The 23,229-nt window shown below is 38.9% G+C and overlaps 1 protein-coding gene across 1 annotated transcript in view; it reads right to left on the bottom strand.

Annotated features, from left to right (window-relative positions):
• LOC104373256 (macrophage mannose receptor 1) overlaps positions 1-23,229 on the bottom strand; it is a 39,461-nt gene that overhangs the window by 7,724 nt on the left and 8,508 nt on the right. Inside the window, exons 7-25 of the mRNA XM_086614221.1 lie at positions 22,735-22,917; positions 21,664-21,818; positions 20,288-20,401; positions 18,987-19,102; positions 16,775-16,923; positions 15,741-15,940; positions 14,292-14,419; positions 12,891-12,978; positions 12,158-12,302; positions 9,805-9,840; positions 9,543-9,706; positions 8,975-9,042; positions 7,968-8,068; positions 7,472-7,611; positions 6,195-6,309; positions 5,378-5,559; positions 4,622-4,724; positions 2,910-3,139; positions 834-999 (exon numbers count right to left, since the gene is read on the bottom strand). Coding sequence (XP_086470347.1) covers positions 834-999; positions 2,910-3,139; positions 4,622-4,724; positions 5,378-5,559; positions 6,195-6,309; positions 7,472-7,611; positions 7,968-8,068; positions 8,975-9,042; positions 9,543-9,706; positions 9,805-9,840; positions 12,158-12,302; positions 12,891-12,978; positions 14,292-14,419; positions 15,741-15,940; positions 16,775-16,923; positions 18,987-19,102; positions 20,288-20,401; positions 21,664-21,818; positions 22,735-22,917 — 2,583 coding nt within the window. The remainder of the gene's footprint in view (positions 1-833; positions 1,000-2,909; positions 3,140-4,621; positions 4,725-5,377; positions 5,560-6,194; positions 6,310-7,471; positions 7,612-7,967; positions 8,069-8,974; positions 9,043-9,542; positions 9,707-9,804; positions 9,841-12,157; positions 12,303-12,890; positions 12,979-14,291; positions 14,420-15,740; positions 15,941-16,774; positions 16,924-18,986; positions 19,103-20,287; positions 20,402-21,663; positions 21,819-22,734; positions 22,918-23,229) is intronic.

Raw genomic sequence — 23,229 nt, forward strand, 5'->3', positions numbered from 1 at the left:
GAAACTCTCCACTACCCCAGGTTGCCCAATAAAATTTAATTTTATTTAATTTAATTAGCAAGTTCATTACCCTGGATTTCAGGAGAGCAGACTTTGGCCTCTTCAGGGATCTCAGGGATCTCTTCAGGTAGTGAGCTTGCTAATTAAATTAAATTAAATAAAACCTACACAAAAACAGATCAAAGAAACTAAGAATTTCCATTAACTCTGTGTCACTAGAGCTACCAGTGGTTGCTGTAACACAAATGAGAAAGCAAAAAGATTCAGTGCCATCCTAAAGTTTGCCTGTAGCTTTTCATTTGTAGTATTCCTCAGGGACACTCATAGAATCGCTATGAAGTATGAACTTTTGTTTGGGACAATAACAGACTTTTTTTCCCAGATACAACTCTTTCTCCTTTCCCCAGTTTCTAGAATTTAATAACAGTGAAGCCATAACCAGTGTATGAACGCTGCCTATGTTGAAGGAACAAAATTTATTTTATACTTAGTATATAGTATATTGATTACAGTCCTTCCCACAGAGTCCCTGTCAGCAAAAAGTTTTGCATTTGATGTGAAATGTTTAGTAGTCCCAAAATCTCTATGTTCTGTCTGCCTGTGACGTAGGATAACTCCTACAGCAGTTATCACCCCAGTCCAGTAAATGACAGCATCTTGGCTGGTGAATGACAACTCCATCAAAATGAAGCATTATTCATTTAAAATAAAGCTATTGACATTGCATATTCAGGCTTATTATTCCTTAATATATACTTAGAAATTTGTATTTCAGTCAAAGCAGATTGAGCAAGGTTTCTGCCATAAAACTGAAAGTCATCACCATAGCTTACCCTCAGATTTTTTGCAGACAGGAAAATGTTTTTCATTACAAGGTGCTGTTTTCCAGGTCCCACGGAGCTCTAGATAGACGCAGGCTATTTTCTGTTTTGGTTCTCCATAGTACCAGTTAGAAAAGTTTAATTTTCTTTTATCAGTCCATCTGTAATAACCATAACTCTAAAATTGAAACAGACATTTAACATAAATTTTCTACACTCTCATCTGGTGTTTCAGGTAAGTGGATTTGTACAAACGCACATTATCACAGTTATGTAGAGAGCTCAGTTTGTGTATCTGTGCTAGTGCTGCTAAAATACTAATTGAATCGGGACTCAGCAATGTAAAAGTAAGACACAGCAGTATGCCTCTCATGCTGTAACAGCCCATGAAGGTATTTTTAAGGCTAAATGGTGGTTCATGGGTACTGCTGGTGCTCAGTCCCTTGTCAGGCAATGTTGTGAGGTGGAATCGCTGGCCCAGAGGAGTCAGGTAGCTATGAAGAGTAACAGGACTGCAGGAACAAGAAACCTGTGAAAAGATTAGGTGGAAGCGAGTCTCAGGGGGTGGCTGTCAAACAAGGACCACAAGCTCAAGTAAAGTTTTGAGGAGAAACATTCAGGAGTAAACTGCAGCTGTCACTATGAAAAATCTGAGAAAATTATTAGTTGTTAGGAGGAAAAGATAAGTACGCAGGAGCAGGAAGTCTGGAGTCTTTATTTCGTCTTCCTCTACCCCCTCTTTTTTTTTTTCCCCAGGAAGGATTAGAAGAATTACAAGGAAAAAGTGAACAGATCCAGACAATATATTGCCGACATTAAGAATTGAGGGATACAAGAGGCCAGGTACGCCAGCCTCTCCTGACCTTGGCACCATCAAGGCAAGATTGCTGCCTGGGGAACAGAAGGAACCATAAAGATTCACTGTGCAACAGCAGGACCAGCTCATTTATAAGGACCAGGTGATCATGTCTGGTGATCCAAACTTGATTGTAATGGAATTTCAACTGCTTTCAAAACCATGTTTCCATGACTGTATAAACAAACAACTTTGATATCAAGTGGACTTAAACACTGTTATTTTGTTCTGGACAGAGATGTCCTGTGGACTTCTGCAAGTGTGAGGATTCATGTCGAGGTTGGTGACTACCAATCAGTTATATATTCTATGACCAAGCGTTTTGTCTGGTAGGGAGAGTCACTGTTAGATTGTGGAAACACATGTTGTTCAGCAACAAGTTAATAATCGCGGACAATGTAGCCTTCTAAGAGTCTTTATCAGAGTGCTGTTGCATCATATAATCAGAAATACTATTTTTACACAACATTTAGTGTAAATTCTCCCTAGGGATACTGAATTTCAGACATAGTTTACTATGCTCTATATCGTGTGGAATCACAATGAGTAAAAACAATCTCAAGTTAAGAGCTCTTTTTTATTATCAGAGTAGTTCAGTCAGATCAAAGAACAATGCAACAGAAACATGACAGTTAAGTGCATTGAGCAACTGCTATTCACCAGAGAAGCTGAAGCTCATTTTAGCACCCAGTCACGGAGCTAATAAGACTGATGCTCACTCGACTGTTCCCTTACACAGTGGTGGACCTGGATCTCCATATGCACTTCTTCTGGTATAGTATAGCTTTTACTGATTTTAATCTTTGAGATTTAGAAGGGGTAAGAAAGAGGGTGTTCACATGATATGCATATGGTATGTCCTGTGAACCCTTCTGAAGCAAAAAGTAATGAAAAAGCTACAGCTGTCAATGATCACGAGGCACTAGCCTTAATGACCCTCTTGGCCCCTTTGAAGAGAATTCACCTCTCCTAAAAATAGCCATCTAAAAGTTAACCAGGTAGTTTGACCTAAGTGTCTAAGATTCCACAATAGAGGCCCGCACTGTCAGAGGTTTCTATCCTTCTCCATTGCCTAAGGTGGAGTTTAATGATTCCAGTTGGATGAAGTTAAATGAAGTGAGCGCTGTCCACCAGTCCTGGGTTCCTAAATCTCTTTGTGCTACAATTCTCCCTTCTGATAGTAATCCAATCATAGCATTTAACCACGCCACCTACCAATTTATTTATCTTACCACTTTGCTGTTGAGCCCAATCCATAAGGGCTCTCCATAATGCGCTGCCTGCAGCAGCAGGAATATGTTACTGTAATAATCAAAAATGCTGGCAAGCTCTGAAGATTTCTCCTTGCAGGCTTTTCTTGCTTCTTCCCAATTCATTTTAGAAGGAATGATTAAATATCTGCTGTTGCCATAATGGATGAAATCAGAATCTGGAGCAGTTGTGGCATGAAATAGTTCAGACTCTGCAGGAAAGAAGTATGAATTTGAGAAGAAGAGGAGATAACAGTGAAAATTACTAGCTACCTGTATAGCAGTATTACTTTTGAGCAACAGGTGAATGTAACATGGCAGCACAGCTGCAAGTAAAAGAATTTTTTATTTAAAACACAGGAGACGTATTTTAATGGTATGTTGGAATTATTTGTAACTGTAGTGTAAATAGTGTATTCAGGGATTAGAGAGAAGCAGAGTATGAGCTGTGCATATCTATAGACATACACTGCATCAGAGGAAATTATGGGAATACTGGTCACCTAGGGATCCTCCTCCCAGAGCTCTCTAGGTTCCCCTCTCAGTGTGGGTGAAATTCCTCTGAAGCGCAAGCATGGTGCAGGATTTCTGCAGCACTTCAGTCTCAAAATAGAAGTGAATTTCATTCTAAGCAAAGTTTGTGGCTCTGCTGCTGCTTCTTTCCCATGTAGGATGAAGTGAAAAAGGAAACTGTAGTTGCACCTTCGATGACATATGTGGAAGTAGAAGACAAAGACCTAGAGCTAGTGATAGGGACAGAAAAAAAGAAAAAAATCTGCCTCCATGTTCAGTCAGTGTCAAGACTGCCCTGGCAATTGTTTTTGCTAGTGACACCCTCATGCATCTCTCTGCATTTGCACAGGACAGAACCGTGAAACATCTGGCCCAGCTGTGGCTTCTTCCTGTAATTTTACTTGCTGCTCAGCAGTTCCCCATTTCTATTCCTGCAGACTCTGCAGTGTAGCTGTGCTCCGGATGTGTCTCCCACCCTGAGGATACACGAAGAAAACTAGAACTTTTGCCCTTCTGATTATTACTGGTCTTGTGATATAAAAGAGTTGCTAGAGACTGACGAGCAAAATAACTAGTTTAACTGACCTTAGTTAACCCCCCAGTGAAGTATGTGCAACAATTTTTTAGTGGGGGGGGAGCAGGTCTTGGGGTGAGGGTAGGAAAGATAACTATGGTGGAGGACACCGATGGATTTGTCTTTATGGTTTGTATTTGCATTTGCAAAATAACCTGATTCAGATACCTATATCTGTGCTAGCTGGGTAAAACACAGATGGCTAAACTCTTCTGTCAACACAGGAAAAAGGCATTTTGAAGGCATAGCTCTTCTAACCTGTTTTGGGCATTTGCCTCAGGATGAGGCAGGTGAATCCTGCCTTCGAAGTGTCTGCTAGCCATGTTCTGGCAACTGATTTAAGTGTGGATGTCTGCAGCACAGGTGAAGTCAGTCTCTGTGAGCTTTGGTGGGTATGCTGGTAGGGGTGAGGCCGTAAAGCTAAAACTTCCTTATAATCCTTATTACAGAGCGGGTTTTGTGTCTGAAATTCCTGAGCTGGGAAAGCAGCCCTGCTTCCCTCACTCCAGCTGCTACAGGCACAGCCACGCAGTTCCAACTGGGGATTCACACCGTTGGATTGTTCAGTAAACGTCTTCTAACAAAGGTGATGAAAAGTAAAACTTACTGCTGTCCATCTGGCAAATATAGCTTTTGTTATGCTGGCAGTCAGTGTTTTCCCAGTACCCTGCTTCATCTACAGATCTTTTCGTCATTGCAATACAGTCAGTCTGGGGAAAAATGAAAAAGAAAATTGTAGCTGATGAAGTGCAAAATGTCTGGCAAAATAATAGGTATAGGTTTGAGAAGACGAAGTTAATAGCTTTCTTTTCTAATTTTCTGGCTCTTATTTTCTTGGAAAAGAAACTTATTTTATTATGTATCTTAAGCAAATGTATTTTCCTTGCCAGATTACTACAAGTTTTGTCAGTTTATTGAAATTACTTGGAGCGTGCCAAAGTTATTTTTACTATGTAGTTTATGACAATCTGTATGGAATTTGTTGAACCTTCATTTGGATTCGTGCTATACAAGAAGAAACAATACAATAAACTAAAAATCCCAGCTAGTAATACTGAATATTTTCAGTAAAATCTAATAATTCTAATTCATTCTAATTAATTAATTATTAGTAACTATAATACAGCACTCCTTTTCTCCAGTTCTGGACTTCTGCAAAGGAATGACAATAAGTATAGGCTCTAAATAGGCCTATTAATCTCTGGGTACAGCTTTAAAATCTTGATCTCTGAAATATTATGCGGCTGCCTTCTGCTTTAAGGCATTGAAATATAGGATCCTAGCTGGGAGAGAAGTCAGGCTGGTTGCGCTCATCTTGAATATGTTATCTAAGTCATGCATTTTCTCTTTTTTTTCTAGTTACCTGTATTGTAATATACTTCCAGTCAACTTCTATGTATTTATCTCTAAATGGGAATTGTTTTGCCCACTTTGAATAGTCAAAAAAGCTTCCATCTGTCCAAAGATATGTACCCTCACTGTTAATATCATTCAATCCAATCCACGTTTCACTGGTGACATCCTTTAGTTGGAAGGTGAAGAAGGCTATTAAAAAAAATCAGAGAGAGAACGTAGCTGAGGAGTTGCCTTTCTTCAAATTCAATGTAAATCAAATTCCAAATAAAACAACCAATCAACTTTTAAAAATATTGCAAATATCAGGTTCAATATTATTACGCTATAAGTTAATGTTAAAAAAATAATTACAATGAGTAATTTAACAAGCAGTTTAATTTCATTAAAAAAACAAGAGGAAAAGTTTTTTTATATATAAAAATGATAAAGACTTCTTGGAAATATTATAGAAATTAGGGCTAGAAGGGACTTCAAAAGAATTAATCAGTCTTCCCCAAGGTAGCATCAGTTGCACATATAATTTCTGTCAGATGTTTTTTTACTTTCAGACTTGAGTCATGTGGGCATTTCATTACTATGAACCATTACTATTAATCCCATCTTCCACGACCGTGGGGAGCAGATCATTCTGTTCCCTCCACATGACACTTTTGCCAAGAGATGGGAAGTGTCGTAGTTCTCTCCAGTCTTCTCTCTGGATCAAGCAGCTCTGGGTTTTCCTTCGTAGGTTATGCTATTTAGATCTGGAGGCTAGTTCAGCCTTCTCATTAGATGGTACAATATGCTTCCTTCATACTTAGCACCAAAAGGTTTAGATGTCATACCTTGCACTTGATCATTGTGTATAGAGGCCAAATTTCCCCCTAATTCTATACAAGCACTTCTTGCAGAGCGCCAAGTCAGTCTCTCTTCTTCTCTGAATCCAAATATTTTATAACACTGTGGGGAGAGTAAAGGATGAGATAAAATTTCAGAGAGTATTAAAACCATTGGTTTTGATTAATTCAGTTCTAGTCTCTGCATGTAAAGCACAGGAGATGAGGGATCTGCTGAAATGCGAATACTTTCAGCCAGTGAGAAGGAGATCCAGCTAATCACAACGATGCCTGCGCAGCACTTATAAACCTGTGGGCTGTCCAAGGTTAGTGTTGGACAAGAGCAGGCAACCTCCGAAAGCTTTTGAGGACTTAAGTAGACGTCCAAGGTGCACGGGTAAAGATTTCAGGTCACATTACTGAAAGCAGAATTTTTGAGAGACTGAAACTGTTTCCCAATTGAGAACTTAATTTGGGGCAGGCATCTCTCAGATCAAGTTCTTAGTGCTAAAGCCTGAGCTTGTGAAAGCACTCAGCATGAGCAGAACGTCAGGAAGAAGTTCTCTTTTGTACTGGGTATTAGTACCCCATGGGGAATTTTCCTGAATACCAGTGTAAAAAATTGTTTCTGTGGTCGTGTATGTTCTGAGGGACAGAAGACATGGTTTTTAACTGACATATGCTGCTTCTCCCTTTTTATGCCCTTTGAATGCATAAAAACTTTTCCTATTTATTGCACTGTGGGATTGATTTGTAGGTTTCATTTGTTGAGTTTTTTTAAGTTCATATGGCCAGTTGTATTTTTGCTTAACTTAGCAAAAAACAATACTTGCTCGTTTTCTATATTTGATCTGACATTTATTGCTCTTTGTGTTAGTCAACTTAAGACAAGTTGTTGTGATAGTCAATTACATATGAAAAGTGTGACCTTTCATTTTTTCATCTTGGTGTTGCTCAGAAAAAGGGGCTTACACTAACAGGTAAGGATAATGGAACGGTATTTCCATGCAGTAAGTATGTTTAAAATAAACAGGAAACTCTAGAAACTGGAGAAGTAACTATGGCTAGAGGCATGTGGGCATTTACAAAAATGAAAACATTAAAATTCACCTTTTTTTGAAATTTAGATATGGACTTGACAATATTAAAATTGACTACACTGCTAATTAGAATACAACTTAATAAACTGGTGTATAAAGTGAGAGAATTTATGTAGTGAGACAAAAGGGATAGTTGTTTTCTCTACCTATAGCACTGCTAAATGTGGCTGAGATTTATTACTGCACCTTATTGTTAAACAAAAGCCAAGTTTCAGGACATCCTCCCGGAGGTTGAAGTACAGTAGGGGCAAATCCTGAGTAACTTGAATTGTGTCTTTCACAAATGAAGCTGTTTTTCACAGCACAGCTTATATCTTTCCAAAAGCCTGTAAATAAATGAAATACAGAGAATCACTGTCTGAAACTCTCGTACCACCATTACAGCCGTCAGCCCCAGAGCATATTCATAAGCGTAAAAGAAATCTTCTAGAGGTAGGTGAAACAGTTGCCCTGTAAGTTATTTGCCCTAATACACTCCTCCCTCCTCCGTGGAACATTCATCTCCTAATAGTGCTGGCGTGGTTTTAAACCTCAGCATACTTGTTATGAGTGTCATTATGAACAATACTGTCAGTATTGTCCAACTGCCTATTTATAGGGTAGCCTCACAGTTAAATATGTGGCAAACATTTTGCCTTTTGATGCTAACTTTTCAACCAAATATTGTTGCTATTTTACTCACCAAAATCTTCTGACATTATCACACAGTTTTCATCATTATTCGCAAAGTTGGGTTCATTTGGAGCCCAGGCAACATAGTTCACCGGAGTCTCATCCAGCCAGCTGAAGGAAACAAGGAGACAGTGGCTGCCAGACAGACATCTCCAGCAGTCATTTAGTTATAAAGTCTGTTTAGCTAAAGGGCTAAGCAAGGTATTAACAGTGACCAGATGGCAAAGTCTCTACATATACTGGAGAGAACATATACACAGCATTACTGCAGCTTCTCATCTGTTTAGTACTATGACATTCAAGACCCAACAGTGTCCCATTTTGCCAGAGGATGGATAAACAACGTCATACTTAAGGGAAAGGCTGCTTATGATCTGGACGAGACTGAGACCTCAAGATCTCACCAGTGCATTGGCTTCCCTTTCGACCAAGAAAGCTGTCCTCCTGGAAATCTTCTACAAACAGATAGTAGATTAGGTTCCCTACCAGCAATTTCAGAAAGCTGTTGGGTGAGATGTTGCTCCCACTTCTTGCTTTCAGCTCACATAACTGGAACCACTGGGATTAGCCTGATTAAACCCTTACATCCACATTCTATCATAACCTCCTGGGCTTTATCTGTAGCCATTGGAGATCTGGTCAGAGTTAATCTCATCCTAAGGTTGATGTCTAAAGTGAATCAGGTGAATAACATCCTAAAATTAGCTGCTTCGCCTCACTACCTATGAAGGTTTGCTTGGGTGTTTAACTCAGTTCTCTCAGTGTAAGACATTAAGTGCAAAGAATCTTAGCTATGAACTTCTATTGGTTTTGCCCTCCTCTATTTGGAAAGAAAACACATTGTTCTGCTTAAACATAGAATAACTTAACAATTCTGATCTGAAACTTCTGAAAACTGTCCAGAGGTCTGTTGCAAATGGTTATTAACTTGTAAAATGAAAGCACACGCAAATGATCTCATAGAGTGAGATGAAATTAACATCACTTGTTGTCCATTACCAGTTTTCCTTTACTCACCGGAATTTTTGATCAAAGCTGACAACTAAGCCAATGAAATATGATTTCCCTCTGTGTTTTGTGTAAATCTAAAAGAAAAGTGATTAAGAGTTAAGGACTACGTAGTTCCTCAACATCAAGTGAAAATCTAGAAGCCCATTAACCATGCCTGCGATTTTTTAAATTTTTTTTTTTCCCCAGGATTTGAGCCTCAGGCAAAAACATTGTAGGTTCAAACCGAAATTTCAAGCAGGCAACAGGGATATGGGAAATATCCGAGAGAGGGGAACCCATTGGACAGGAAAGCAATAATCACTGTGCTGAACACTGCAGATCTTAGAAGAGATGAACAACCTGGGCCTGAACTGTCCTTTGCTGCACCTTTAACATTTGCATACCTTTTTCCTCTACCCTACTAAAAGCAATAGTAATTTCTTTACAGGTCCTGAACAAATACATTGTTATGTAAATAAGGAATGTAGGACAATAGGTTAGGACTGTAGCATAGCTAAATAGCTAGACTGTTCTCTTTATTTTATCAGCTGCTCTGCCTCAGAATTCAATTATAATTAATAGATTCAGAACTTACATATTTCCATAGAAATTGTCTTTTGCTTTCATTGTCAATGACCACAAGATCTGCAAAGTTCTTCTGACAAATTCTCCGTGCTTCTTCCATATGGACATGTTCTTTGCTGAAATAGTACTGCTTATCTTCGTGTATAATCCATCCATCATCAGTGGCTTGATATTCTGAAAGATAAAGAAATATATACTACATTCCTATGTGGTCTGTACAAAGTCTGAAAACTATACCGTAAATTTTTGTTTGAAAGAGGAAAAAATCCTACCAAGTTTGTAGTGTGGTTCGGGTTTCAGCAGTGTACCTGTAAAATAAAAGATCATCACGAGCAACATTCTAAATACAATAAAAAATCCAGAAAGATTTTCTTTATGTAGTTGCAAAGGCTTTGTATAATAGAGAAAAAAATGGCACTATGAATTATCTAATGCATTTTCAAGATTGTAGAGCACATCCCACTCTATTAAATTAAAAAATAGGTATAATTTAGAAAAATGTATCTAGTGAAAAATAAATATCTTTAAAGCATATATACATGTCTCCAAAAGCGCTGTATTAAACAATCCAGGATGTGCAGTAAACACTTTGTAGATGAAACTTACATCAGTTTGAAAATTTATTTAGCATTTTTACTTGGTATTATTTATTATTTATTTAGCATTTTTACTTAATGCTATTATCATTTTTTTTTGACATTCATGGGACTATAGCCAAACAACATAATTCAGCCAGTATATCCAGCTCTCAAGCTTACCTACATAATAGTAAACTATTTGCAAGTACTGAAAGCTTAATGCTGGTATTTTGTTAATATCACACATCATTTCCAGTTTCTACATGTGTTCCTCCTATCCTGATGTCTTGACTTTCACTAGGAAAACCTGGGTTTTAGACAGTCCTGGAGAGAGCCAAGATATTCCTGGAGAGCCAGTAGATACCAAACTCCAGTTTCTGATCATAGGATGGACCAGGAGGAAGCAATTAACCTGTTGCTATTTCCAGAGCTATAGCCCCTCAAAGGTAGCTCTACTTTCATTTAGATGCCTGTTATTTTGTTCTTCACAAGAACCACTAACTTTATTACCAGCTTTTTCCAATTCTTCTGTGGTTTGATGGAGAGGAACACACTATTAAAGAAACTCCAGGAACAATTTAGATTAGAGATAAGCAAACAAATTAAAAAGCAATTTAAATGTTTCTGTTGAGATCTTTTAAATATTTTCTTCTTAAGCAGTTAGTGCAGAATAAAACTAAAATTATTCAAATATCTTCATGGTGAATTTGCACACTTCATTATGATTTTACTTTTCAGTCCTAAGCTAACTATAACATTCTTTGCTTTTCAAAAAAAAAAAAAAAAAAAAGTATCCTAAGTAAATATGTGTCTTAAATGAATATGAAGGAATTAACAGCTGAGCATCTCTCCTCTCACAGTTGTCATGATCTAATCTAGATTCACAATAACATCTAATTTTTTTTTCCTTCAGAAAGGTCATCTAGGATCAAGATAAACTGATCAGTCTTTATATCATGGTTTCTGAAGTCCTGCTGAGTAGTCTTACCATGAGAAGAACACCACATCTGTATAAAGCAGCATGCTCAGCGCACCAGAAAGGGCTGCACAGGATGTACTGCTTCAAGCTGGTACATGGAAGTCAGTGTTTTGATGATGCATTAGTGTGACTAATCTACCCACAAGGGAACAGTGATTCTTCCTTTTCAGTTCAGGAACTTTTCAACAGTAGCATGGTGCCTTACTTGCTGTTTAAGGGTAACGGTTTGTTCGCAGAGTCATCAAATATTAGATATATTCAATGTTTTTTATATAACAGCTTCTCCCTTCCCCTCCCTATTGTTCCTCCTACTAGTTCCCTATGTACATCTAACTTTCTTTTCATTTCAAGAAGCTTTTAAGAAGCTCATGCCCTATGGAGATGCATACAAATACTCAGTTTACAACCAGGAAGCAGAGATGTAAAAGTAGGACCAAATAAGCAAAACAAGTTCTTTCATTATCGGTTGTCAGTTGAGGTCCTCAGCCTCAGTTTCCCAATGGCAGGCATCCCAACTCACATCCATCAGGTCCATTTCATGCTCTGGCACCAGGTGTGGGAGGTACCAGACAAAGCCAGTGGATGCAGAAATCCTTTAAGGCTACACCAGCCTCTACTTTTGCTCTCTATTTCAGAGCTTTCAGTTCCTATAGCAACTGATCCCTCTCTTTGATTCCCATTATTTGTTTCACAGTGGGAAGCAAAGCTTTTTACTCTTTTGTACAGAGAACTCGTGTCCGGTATCTTTGACTCTGCTGGGTAAGCCTGAAGCTATAAAAGGTGATAGGAGGGAAGGGGATAAGTATTTTTGCCTCGCAAATTTATTCAACCCATGGCAGAAAGAGATAAAGCCAGAGGTAAAGTAATAGGGACATCTTTAACTTCCCATATCTGAGTACAATTGAAATATCTCAATTCATTCTTCTTGCTTTATGTGTTGCCTTCGCAGCAACTGGTCCTAAAATGAACAATTCCAAGTATCTTTCTTCTTTTCAATTTGTTTAAATCCATACAATTTGTTTTTGAACTTGGGTTTATCTCTCCAACTAAATGAGGAAGCAATCATACCTTTTTTTATTTCACAAATCCAATTAAGTAAATGTTCACAGCGCAGGTCATTCCAGCGCATTTGAGGTGATCTATTAAACATAACACAATGTTCAAGTTCTTCATGGTTGTTGGGTTCATCTTCATCCCAGTTCTCATAAATTACCTGTGTCAGAAATACATCTCAATTACTGTGTGATTTTAGCTGAGTGGAAGTAATTGAGATCACCATCGTAACATAATTTCAGGATCTCATTATCTCAAGTACCTTGTTTATGGGATCGATAGGAGTTCAGATAGGTCTGAGAGGGACCTGATGAAGTCCTGATCAGCTCACTTTCCCCATCTCTCCCTGGAGAAGGTGTAAAGTTTACACGGTATAGAAAAGCGTGTGTCTGATGGAGGAAAAGCTGATGGGTAGAGGGAATCCTGTTTATCTGGCTTTGTAACAAGGCCAGCAATCTGAATTCATACAGCAGTGCCTAGTCTGGGATGCTGTGAAGATCTAAGAGCATGGACTGTGGAAGATGGTATATAACACAGTACGAGTGACAAAACAGAGGCAATTTCATACTTCCATTAGTGTGTTAAGAGAGTGCCATCACTAAGCGCTGCAGCCATTCAGCTGATGGATAAAGGGCTGCAATATACCTGTCGAAGGTTTAAAGAGGTTGGAAAAAAGGCATAGAAAGATGAAAATATATATATTCTAAAAGACAGAAAGTCAGTTAGCATCCAGCAAATAAGTACTCACGGGGGAATCATCAATCCAGGTAAATCCTTCTTCAGGATTTAAGAGAAACAAACCAATCCAGAAAGCCTGAGTGTGCAGTCCTTTATCCCTAAAATAAATCACACAATACAGATACATGAGTGTAGAAAGAGACTCCATGATATAAATGCTGGAAAGCATGGAAGCATTCTGTTTTCTGCCACATCTGAGTTGGGAGCTACTCCTTCACTGTTGGCCCATAGCCAGGCTCACTGCCTGCACTCCTTTCTAGGGGTTTCATAGTGCTCTGTGTTGGGTCAAGACTCATCACATTTGAATGTAAGTTAAAGGACAAGCCATGTGGCACAGAGCTAGCTCAGGGTCCCATTCTTGTGGCTGCAACACAGCTCTTGACTGTAGCAGGAGTTCATCAAAAGAGGTTTTAGCAAAAGTAAAACATTAATAGAGAGCTATAACACAATTAACAAATGAAAAATAGTGAAAATTGTTTTTCAGCTGCTCTGATTTCCTCCTGGCACTTCCTACGTCTTTTATTTAGTAGTTCATGCTATTTATCTTGTTGTTCCTACGAACCAGATAAAATAAAGTCTTATTTTACTCACTACATAGCACAAAGATTTCCCTCTGCAAAGGTTTAACAGCCTAAGTGAAAGAGACTTAACAGACAAATAAAAACATATTCAGCTTCCCACAATACTAGAAATCAATAAAACAAAGAAGGGTGAGATCACAAAGACTTTTCAATATGACAGTTTTAAATCTATTTGAGAAATTAAACTTAGATTCACCACTATGTGAAACAATTTTTGTTAAATATCTATATATGATGTGACATTGGGATGTCTTGACATTACAGAATACAACCAGAATGTAGTGGTCTAATTTTGGAGGAAAATAATAGTATAATTTCTACAGAGTGGGCAAGACATAACATCTACATGCTAGCAATAATTAAAATGAATTCTTGTTTGATTTCAGGAGTCTTCAGTTTATAGTCAGAAAATGTCTGCATTAAGTCCTTGCATTTTGGTGTACATCACACATTAACTCAAAGGTTTTTGAATATGTTGATTACAATATGAATTGCAGCCAGCTAAAAAAAGGCACAGCTAGAGCTGAACGTTTTGATGTCTTCCTTTTGGGAGAGCGACTAACATGTACGAAGTTGATCAGATCTGCAGAACAGCCTAGATAAAATGATGAAAATTTTAGAAATAGCAAAGCCACTTTGAAATACTCAAGATTAACTAATTTTTTGAAAAATGCGACGTTTCTGGATGACGTTCCAAAGGAAAATTTTCCATTTCAATTTAAAATTTGATTGTTTTTATTCACTCACTTGCTCAGCTCCAGATATAGTTTGAAGGAATTCTTATTTGATATAGCACGAACATGAAAAAGAATCATTGTGCATGTACTCACGATGCTAATTGCCATATTAAAATTTGATCTTCTCTTGTATTGATTGTGACCAGATTTCCTCCTATTTCTCTACAGAATTCTTCAGCCTCAAACCAAGACTTCTTTTCATTTCCCTCTCTCACAAAAAACTATTGAGAAAAAAAAGTAAAAATAAATGACTAAACGTGCAAAGTTTGGCATATAAAAATATATAATTGCCTATGTAATTAAAATCAGTATCATTTTAGTACTCCTTTATTCTTGAGTGAAACAACATCTGTTAAGACCTATAATATTAAAATTAGTAATGTAAAATTGTAAGTATTTTTTTCTTAGCATTCTCTACTTTAAGGCAATAATAGCATAGGCATCTGGGGAGAACAAATGTATCACAATGCACAGAGAAGAATAAAATAATTTATGACTTAATTGGAACTTTGACCACTGGAAGGCTCAAAGAAAAATGGAATAGCTCAGCTGTGGTATTTCACAGCAGAAAGTGGGAGATTTTTGAGAAATGGACAGTGGAAGAAAAATCACTAGGTTGAAATATAAAAGATAGTATGGATGGAGAAAGTCATTTTGCAAGGTGCTGACCCTTGCAGAGGAAGATATTTTTTTATGATAGTGCAAACATACAAATAGCTACACTTTCTACTATCAAGAACGTGCATTCCTGAAGTAAGGAATTGGATGTTTGACATTTTGGGGAAAGGATAATCAACAATTTGGTAATTGGCAGAACCAATTATGTTAGTAACAATAATTGTGTCATAGAAGTTGATACTCTTATAAATACAGAGCTAAAATTGTCTCTGGTTTCCCAACAGGCAGAGAATCTCAAGAGAGAAAGTGAGAGGATACTTAAGTAAAGGCCTGGAAGAGCAATATTGCATATTTACTTTTCCTTGATCTTTTTTTTTTTTTTTTTTTTTTTACTTTTTATATTTTTTTTTAAAGGAGAGTTTATAAGGCATTTTTAGCTAAATCAAGAGAATGCACAAAACATTTACTGTCGCGGATATTGACCTGAACCTGGATCTAAAAGTATCAGTAGACGTAGGACATGCTGTGTGAGAAGAGGTTGGGAGAGGGCCAGGTTCCCGTAAGTTTTCTCTTAGAAACATTGTCTTATGTGAGTGACACTGCCAGCTCTTGAGGTGCAATACTACATTTTTCTGAAGTCTCAAACTCCTGGAAGTAAATAAAGTAGGTGAGATTGTCACCTGACATTTAAATAAGAGAAAACATATTTCTAGCATTCTGTTTTCATTGTTTCAAGTCTTTTGTTGTTAACTTTCGTTATATTTGATGGATTTGTCTCATGGCTTTTTTCAGTTGAATACCACGGAGAAGATCATTCCCAAAAATTGACTAAACACCTGGGTACCTGAATACTGTGGTCACCAGGCCACTGACCCCTGGGTTCCCCCATGCTCCGGCTCACAGTGAAGGTAGATGCACACTTACTTTGAAGCATGAGTCTGCCCAGGAGGCTCCATCCCAGCCTTCGGCACAGGCGGCTGCAGGGACCCGTACTGGAGGAGCAGGAGACAGCACTCCCACTGCCTGCTGTTTGCAAAGATAATTTGCTATCTTCTCACAGCTAACAACGTCCCATAATCCAGCTGCAATTCCAGTTCCCATAGCAACACAGCCTTGCTCTTTTCCTTTGTGATATGGAAAAGAAATGAGTAAAGTCAAAGTCTTAATTGCTTTCTAAGAGATGAGACCTTTACTTCTATTCATAGAAAATTATGAAAAGGAAGATGCAGATTATGCAGATTAAAAACCATCCTGGATATAAAATCATTTTTAATACCTCCTGTCAGAGCCCAGATATGGGCCAATGAGTCTCACAGACACACCTTTGCCAAAATGGAGACTTCCTTGTCTTGCCACTCCAGGGAAATCACAGGGCAAATGACGCTTGATTTTATTTACATATATAGCAGATGGCCTGACAACTGCATTGAGTTCTTAATGTCCAGGTAATTCAACTTCAAGAAGGCTGATACCAAGTACAAGAAGTTTGTTTTAAGGCATAACTAGCTATGTGAAGGCAAGAGTTCCCACATAGATGCTCATCTGTTTGGTTGAAATGCAAAACAGCTGGATGTTCGCTGCTCATTTCTCAGTTATGCACCTTGTGGGTCAAAAAACTGTCCATAATAATTTTTTCTCAATCTGATGAGTTGTTGTTAACCGTTGTTAAAAAGTTAAAAAAATGAGAGCATGGACCTTGTTAACTCATGCACAGTGTTGCCTTCAGGCTATCCCATTAAATATATGTTTCTGTACAGGAGATTGACTTACATAGCACCTGACAGCTGTGACGGTGCTTGTTGCACACAACGCAAGGTCTGATGGTGTTGGCCACCTACAGCTACAAGCACAAAGGAAAGGGCCTGCTCTGGTTTGTCGCACCAGGGGATGGAAAGCAGAAACCCACATGAACTGCAGCTGCACTCCAGTCACAGGACTTGAGCCTGTGTGGAGCTTACCTGGCATTGCTGTGTTCCAGCATGTGAATAGAGGAGTTTCGCCACTGGTCCACCTGAAACTCCCTCGTTCTTCTATGTCAGAGAGACCAATCCAGAAATATTTTTCAGATGTCAGCCCCGTCAGGCTGATCAGAAAGGCTTGCTCATTTCTGAAGTGGAAAACAGTGTTCATTCACAACCTATTACCTTGCAATATTCATCTAAGTGGTACAGAGAGAGGTATCATCGCTGCCATACGAGCATGACCCCGAGGCAATAGCTCCTCAGTGAAGTTCAGGCAAAACCTCTGCAGGCTTTTAAGTGTGGTCAAAAGAATTTGGTGAGGGACAAATTCCTCCTTTCAGCTGAAGGCATCTTCTCCCTTTCCACCCAGTTCTGTGAAATACTGCAAATCACTGCTCACCTGGGCTTCTAGTTGTATACTACTATTTGCCTTGTCTTTCCAAATCTTTGAGGTGCCTCAAACAGACCACCAAGTCAGGACCAAACTGTCAGCTTTGCTCGCCATCACCTCTGAAGGCAGTCATGTTCCTCAGAGGCCATGAAGCCTGAAAAGCCTGACTGAGATATGGGTAGGTTGGAGATAATACTTTCTGGCTGTGGTGGGGCAGGTCCTGGGGAAGATTTCCGACATTTGTTCAGAACTTGGCTTAGAAGGTAGTTTAGGAAAACATGTTTTGTTAAAGCTTTGCTACCATAATGAGATAATACCCATCAGTAAAGAGATGAAAATTGTTATAACTTCTTTCCAATAGAAAAAAAAAATCAGAGAAGCTACATTAATTAAGAATTGAAAAAGAAGAGAAAACTGTTTAACTCAAGTACCCCTAGAATTTGAAAACTGTTATAATAGATTAAGTAGAAAGCTGTAAAACATTGAGCCTTTTTTTTCCCTGCATGTATGTAGCAGGGGAGGGGCTGCAGGGGCGGCTCCTGTGAGAAGCTGCTGGAAGCTTCCTTGGCCCCACGTTGGACCCACCTCTGGCCAAGGTCAAGCCCATCGGTGATGGTGGTAGTGCCTCTGGGATAAGATGTTTAAGAATTAAAACAAAACCTGCCGGGGAAGCCGGGAGCACAGCTGGGGTGTCTGGCAGGCCCATGTGCAGCCCCAGGCTGGGGAGCAGCTCCCTGCAGCCCGTCGATGTCAGCCGAGGGCCTTCGTTCACCCTAAACTCTCAGGGAGTGCTCCAAAGCTCCCGGCTCACGGAGTGCCCACTGGGCAGAGCTCGTCCCACTGGGCAGAGCTCGTCCCACTGGGGGTTGCCAAGGTTTGCGGGATCAGTTGGGCCCAGTGTGGCAGTGGGGAGAGAGGAATGGGATGTGAGAGAAACAGCTATGGAGGCACCAACATCAGTGAAGAGTGAGCGGGAGAAGGTGCACCAGAGCTGAGATTCCCCCGCAGCCCGTGGTGAGACGGCAGGCAGCCTCTCTGCAGCCAATGGAGGTTAACAGTGGAACAGAAATCCACCTGCAGCCATGGAGGCCCGTGGAGGATCCCATGCTGGAGCAGGTGACTGTGCCCGAAGAAGGCTGTAACTCTGTGGGAAGACTATGCTGGAACAGTCTGTTCCTGAAGGACTGCATCAACACGGGAGGGACTCATATTGAAGAAGTTCGTGGAGGACTGTCTCCTGTGGGAGGGACTCCATGCTGGAGCAGGGAAAGAGCGTGAGGAGTCCCCCCCATGAGGAGGAAGGAGTGGCACAAACAACATGTGATGAACTGACCGCAGCCCCCATTCCCCATCCCCCTTTGCAGCTGGAGGGGAGGAGAGAGAGAAATTGGAAGCAAAGTTGAACCCAGGAAGAAAGGATGGGTGGGGGGAAGGTGTTTTTAAGATTTGGTTTTATTTCTCATTATCCTGCCATGATTTAATTGGTAACAAATTAAATTGATTTTTTTTCCCCAAGTTGAGTCTGTTTTGCCCATGACCATAATTGATGAGAGATCCCTGCCGGCACTTATCTTGACCCATGAGCCTTTCATTATATTTTCTCCTCCCCATCCCACTGCAGTGAGCAAGGGGCCACATGGTGCTTAGTTGCCAGCTGGGTCTAAACCGCGACAGTGGGTAATATTATTTGGCTTACTACTACAACATTTTTGAAAAGTTCTAATAGAACACTTGAAGAGTTCAAAAAATGGACAGGTTTTACAGGTTTCTGCATCAGAAACACTGATTTTTGAAGTATAGAAAATGATATTTTCCTACCTGCTTTCCACTGTAGCTAGATAAGCTTTGCTTTGTTCACACGTCCTATTTGCTTCTGAGAACGTCAAAAGCACAGAGCCCACCAGGTAACAGTGAACACCGTATCTTCTCCAACCCTATGACAAGCATAAGGTTCTTAATGTGATATTGAAAGAGACTTCAATATAGCAATTAGCTCCACTGTTTTGTGTATAAGTATTTAATGTTAAATTTGTTGCAGCTGAGCTTGAAAACAAGATGAGACTGGGCCAATATGTTAATAAACAAAAGCTGGCTTTTTGTTGCTGTTTGCTCCTACAGAAGGCTTATTTTGTTTAAAGGATGATGTTAAAATCTTAGGTTTTCTCTCTTTTACGTGTTCGTGACTTTTCAAAGAAAATTGTGACTGTGCTATTTGCAATTGCTTCCAGTGCTCTGTAAGGCTGGAATTATGCAAACTGTACCATAATGAGCTTGTGATTCATTCAGGGGGATTGCTGCAACTCCAGTCTTCCAGAGCTGCAGGATCTGACATAATCAAATACAAAAATATTGCAATATGGAAATGAATTCACGTACAAACACAGCTCCTGAAAGCTGCCCCTGCCATCCCTAAGTCCAATGGGTAAGGAGACTTCCGAAGCCAAGAAAAACCCAGTCAGTGCTTTTTTGTGGGGAGGGCAGAAAGGAGTATCATTACAACAACCCTGCTTCTTCCTGCTCTTATAGAGATCTATGCTGAACAATATACATACAATGGTTTTCTGAAAAGGTCAATTCTGAAAAAATTAGTTGTTTGGAAAAAATAACCTGCTGATATCACTCAAAAGCCAACTAAGTAGTCCATGGGTAGGAACGTGGTACAGAAAAGCTGATCCTTTTCTGTTTTGAAATTATTGTCTTTCTTTTGTCATTCTTATATAGCAAGGACTTTATAAAGCCTTTAAATAGACAGCAGAGCTGAGAGAAGAGAGAAAGTGGCTTTTGGTAATTTTACATGTATTGTTATGCTAAGAGCATAAACAGAGAGAATAATGGTGAAATTATGATTTAAAAGATATATGTAATTTTGTCACAGAGAGGCTCATCTGGGAATGGAGGGAAAGGCAGCATTCCCGTACATGTAAATGAATCCTGACTTTCTTCAGTATTTTCAGACCCCAAATGAAAAATGCATATATTGCTAGTCAGAAAATACTAGGTTTCCTGAAGAGTGGATTTTTCAGAAGTTATAAATACAAAGACTCTAAAAGAAGCAGGAAACAGTAAATTAATTCCTGTTCATTTTTCTCAACATAATTAATTTACGAGAGAGCATTTACTTTCTGGCAGCCGGGGTCCTCAATTGTCTCTTTTTCAGAGGATTGCGATGAAGGCTTCTTCTTACAGATGTAACCAAGTTGCTTATCACAAACATCAGTTGCCCAGTATCCATCCTGGAATAGCAGAGAGAAGAAACAAATGTTTAGAAAAAAGGGGTATTTATGCATAAACATTAGAAAACAAATGTTTTCCTCTTTCTTCACTACAAGGCCACTGAAATATATTACCTAAGAAAGCTATAGAATCATTGCTGATGATTTATTTTTTTGTTTTAAAACACAGACACATCTGTCAGGATTGGTTTAAGATCCATTTGATGCTGTTTTGATATGAAAGGAGGAAATAGACAACATCTTGAAAGCTCAGCATTAATTAACTATTGTAACTATCTATTTAATGAGAGAGTTTGGAAAGATACATCTCATCCGGGGCCAATGGATCTGCATTCAGAGGAGGATTATTTCACTAGACTTCTGGATAACGATCAATGAAACTGAAATAATGCACATCTGAGTGTGTTGCAGTAAATCTAACTATTTTATCCATCAAGGAGAAGACTTTGAAAATGACTGATATTTTTTAAAAAAGAAATTACGTAAAAATAAAATTTAAATAGAAGATTTTTTCCCCCATAAAATCAATTATATTGATGCCTAATACTAGCAAACATCAATACTATTCTATAACAGTTCTTTCAATAATAGCATTTCTTTCATAACAGCATTTTCAATTTGATTCTTTTAAAATTCAAGATACTTTTTGTGTGCGTATCTATGTGCCTGCACATGCATGCAAATGTGTCAAACAACTGTGTCTTGCAAGAAAATAAAGTTTGTGAGTCAAGCAGTCAGAAATACTATAGGATTTTAGGTCAGATATTTGGCAGGTAGGTGTTAGTGCTCTTTTTATGTCACAGCTGAAGAAACATGCCCTAGTTCCAGGTCTCCATGCCTCAATGCCATGCCTCAAAGAAGTGACACTGAGGGACATAATGGTCTGTTGGATTGGAAAATGAGGTATGCAAATTGCATCTACGACAACCGCGCAATGTGTTTACTAGTTCATCCCCGTTCCTCTCCCAGAGCTATAACTTTTTTCATTGCTGCAACCAAGACAATGAATCTAATGTAAAATTTCTAGATCAGACTTTTCACCAGATAACAAATCTCAAAAGGTAGCACTAGAAAAATGCTACTTCTCTATTTCTGATCTCTCCTGTCCTCTGAACTTCCCCTCTGGTTGATGCCAAATTTATGGGAAAAACTATTTTAAGCTAAGATACGCAATGACTCCTGAATAAGTATATAAAGGCAAGTGATTTCAGACTGATGTAGTTATTAGTTTGCGTTACTATAAAACGACTGCATGGTTATACCTGCCCCTTCATAACAACACAGTCCTCCAGACCATTTGTGTAGGTGGGATGCCTGCGCTGCCATTTGGTGAACGTCACCGGAGTCCCGTCACTCCACTCGAAATAGAAGTGAGCCTTCAGGTCATTCAGACCCAGCCATAGCTCTTCTGTTGGCTCTGAAGGGTGAAAAGAAGTAGATTTGCTTATGGTCTGCTATGCAGTACAGTGAACAAACAGGGAGTGATAATTTTGGGACTTGGTACATGAAAGGTGGTCTTCCTGCTTTAACAAAAATGCTGGTTTCCTCTCAGACCTGCAGCAAGATGCATCTTGGTCTGTACTGAAAAGGCCTCAGATTCTATCCAGAAATCCTGAGTTTAATTAACACAGGGATTTTTATGACTGACGTAAGATCTTTGCAAACTTTCTGAGTATCTGTGACTTAGAAAAACAAAACGGCTCCTAGCACGGAAGGTAGGACAGTGAGTGGCCATGAGTGTTTCGCCTGTCAGGAGGTCATGCTGAGTCCAAGCCATGTAGACACCTGTCAATACACCCCCTTAATGGGCAAACATGAGAGGGCTCGTAATGGCCCGACAAGAGCGTTCACCAAGTCCAGCATGTGCAGCCAGTGTCAGGACTGGTTGCTACAGATCCAAGGAAAATCAGACACTAAAAGATGCTATTTTCTCAGAGGGAGATATAGCAAGACATTAACCTCAGCAAGAGGTTTTAATCTCAGCAAAAAGTTAAATTTCTTCTAGGTTTGGAGCTCAGTTCTGAATATATGGAGAATAGAATAAAGATGCCAAAAGTGCAATTATTAGAGATTTCTGTGTGTTTCTGTTAGGAATACCAATTTTTTTTTTCTTTTCCAGCTTTATAATGTTTTATAATGTAGGCTATTTCTTGATAAATATAAATATACTTCTATGTTTACATAACAGCAACAACATAAGAGAGCACCGTAAGTTAGATTCAGCCTTCCACTTGTGGCATTTCAGAGAAAGCATTAATATTCATCATGAAGCCCATGATTTTTTTTACATTACAGAGAGGGCAAACGCAATACAGGTCTACATATATACTCACTGTAACCAAGCTGTGACACTAGAAAGCTATATTCAGCAATGTTGTGGACACTTGCCAAATCTCCATCTTGGCGCTTACATGAAGTCAGAGCATCTTTCCATATTTTGGGTTCCCGTTGAATGCTGTAGCAGTGGCCCGCATACGGCCACCAGCCATCCGGGCACTTTATAGGTCTCAATTCTTCTAAAATCAAAGCACAATTTTTCAGAACAATTTTGTAAGAGGGAAATAAAGGACACTACAATGAGGTCTCTTGAGCACTTTTTACAAGAGAGGGACTATATGAGTAAACATAAAGCTGTAGCTAGAAATGCAAATATGTTCAAATGAAAAACAAATATTAAGGCACAGTATGCTAAAATTATATATATGTATAAAAGTACAAATACATATTTCAGTATATATATAAGTATATAAATATATATTCTATAGCAAATAGAATGATGTCTCCTTAAGTAGACAATCATTGAAAAATGCCCACATTCTGTCAGAAGT

This window comes from Tauraco erythrolophus, chromosome 7, assembly GCF_009769465.1.
Source record: "Tauraco erythrolophus isolate bTauEry1 chromosome 7, bTauEry1.pri, whole genome shotgun sequence".
Classification (NCBI taxonomy): Eukaryota; Metazoa; Chordata; class Aves; order Musophagiformes; family Musophagidae; genus Tauraco; species Tauraco erythrolophus.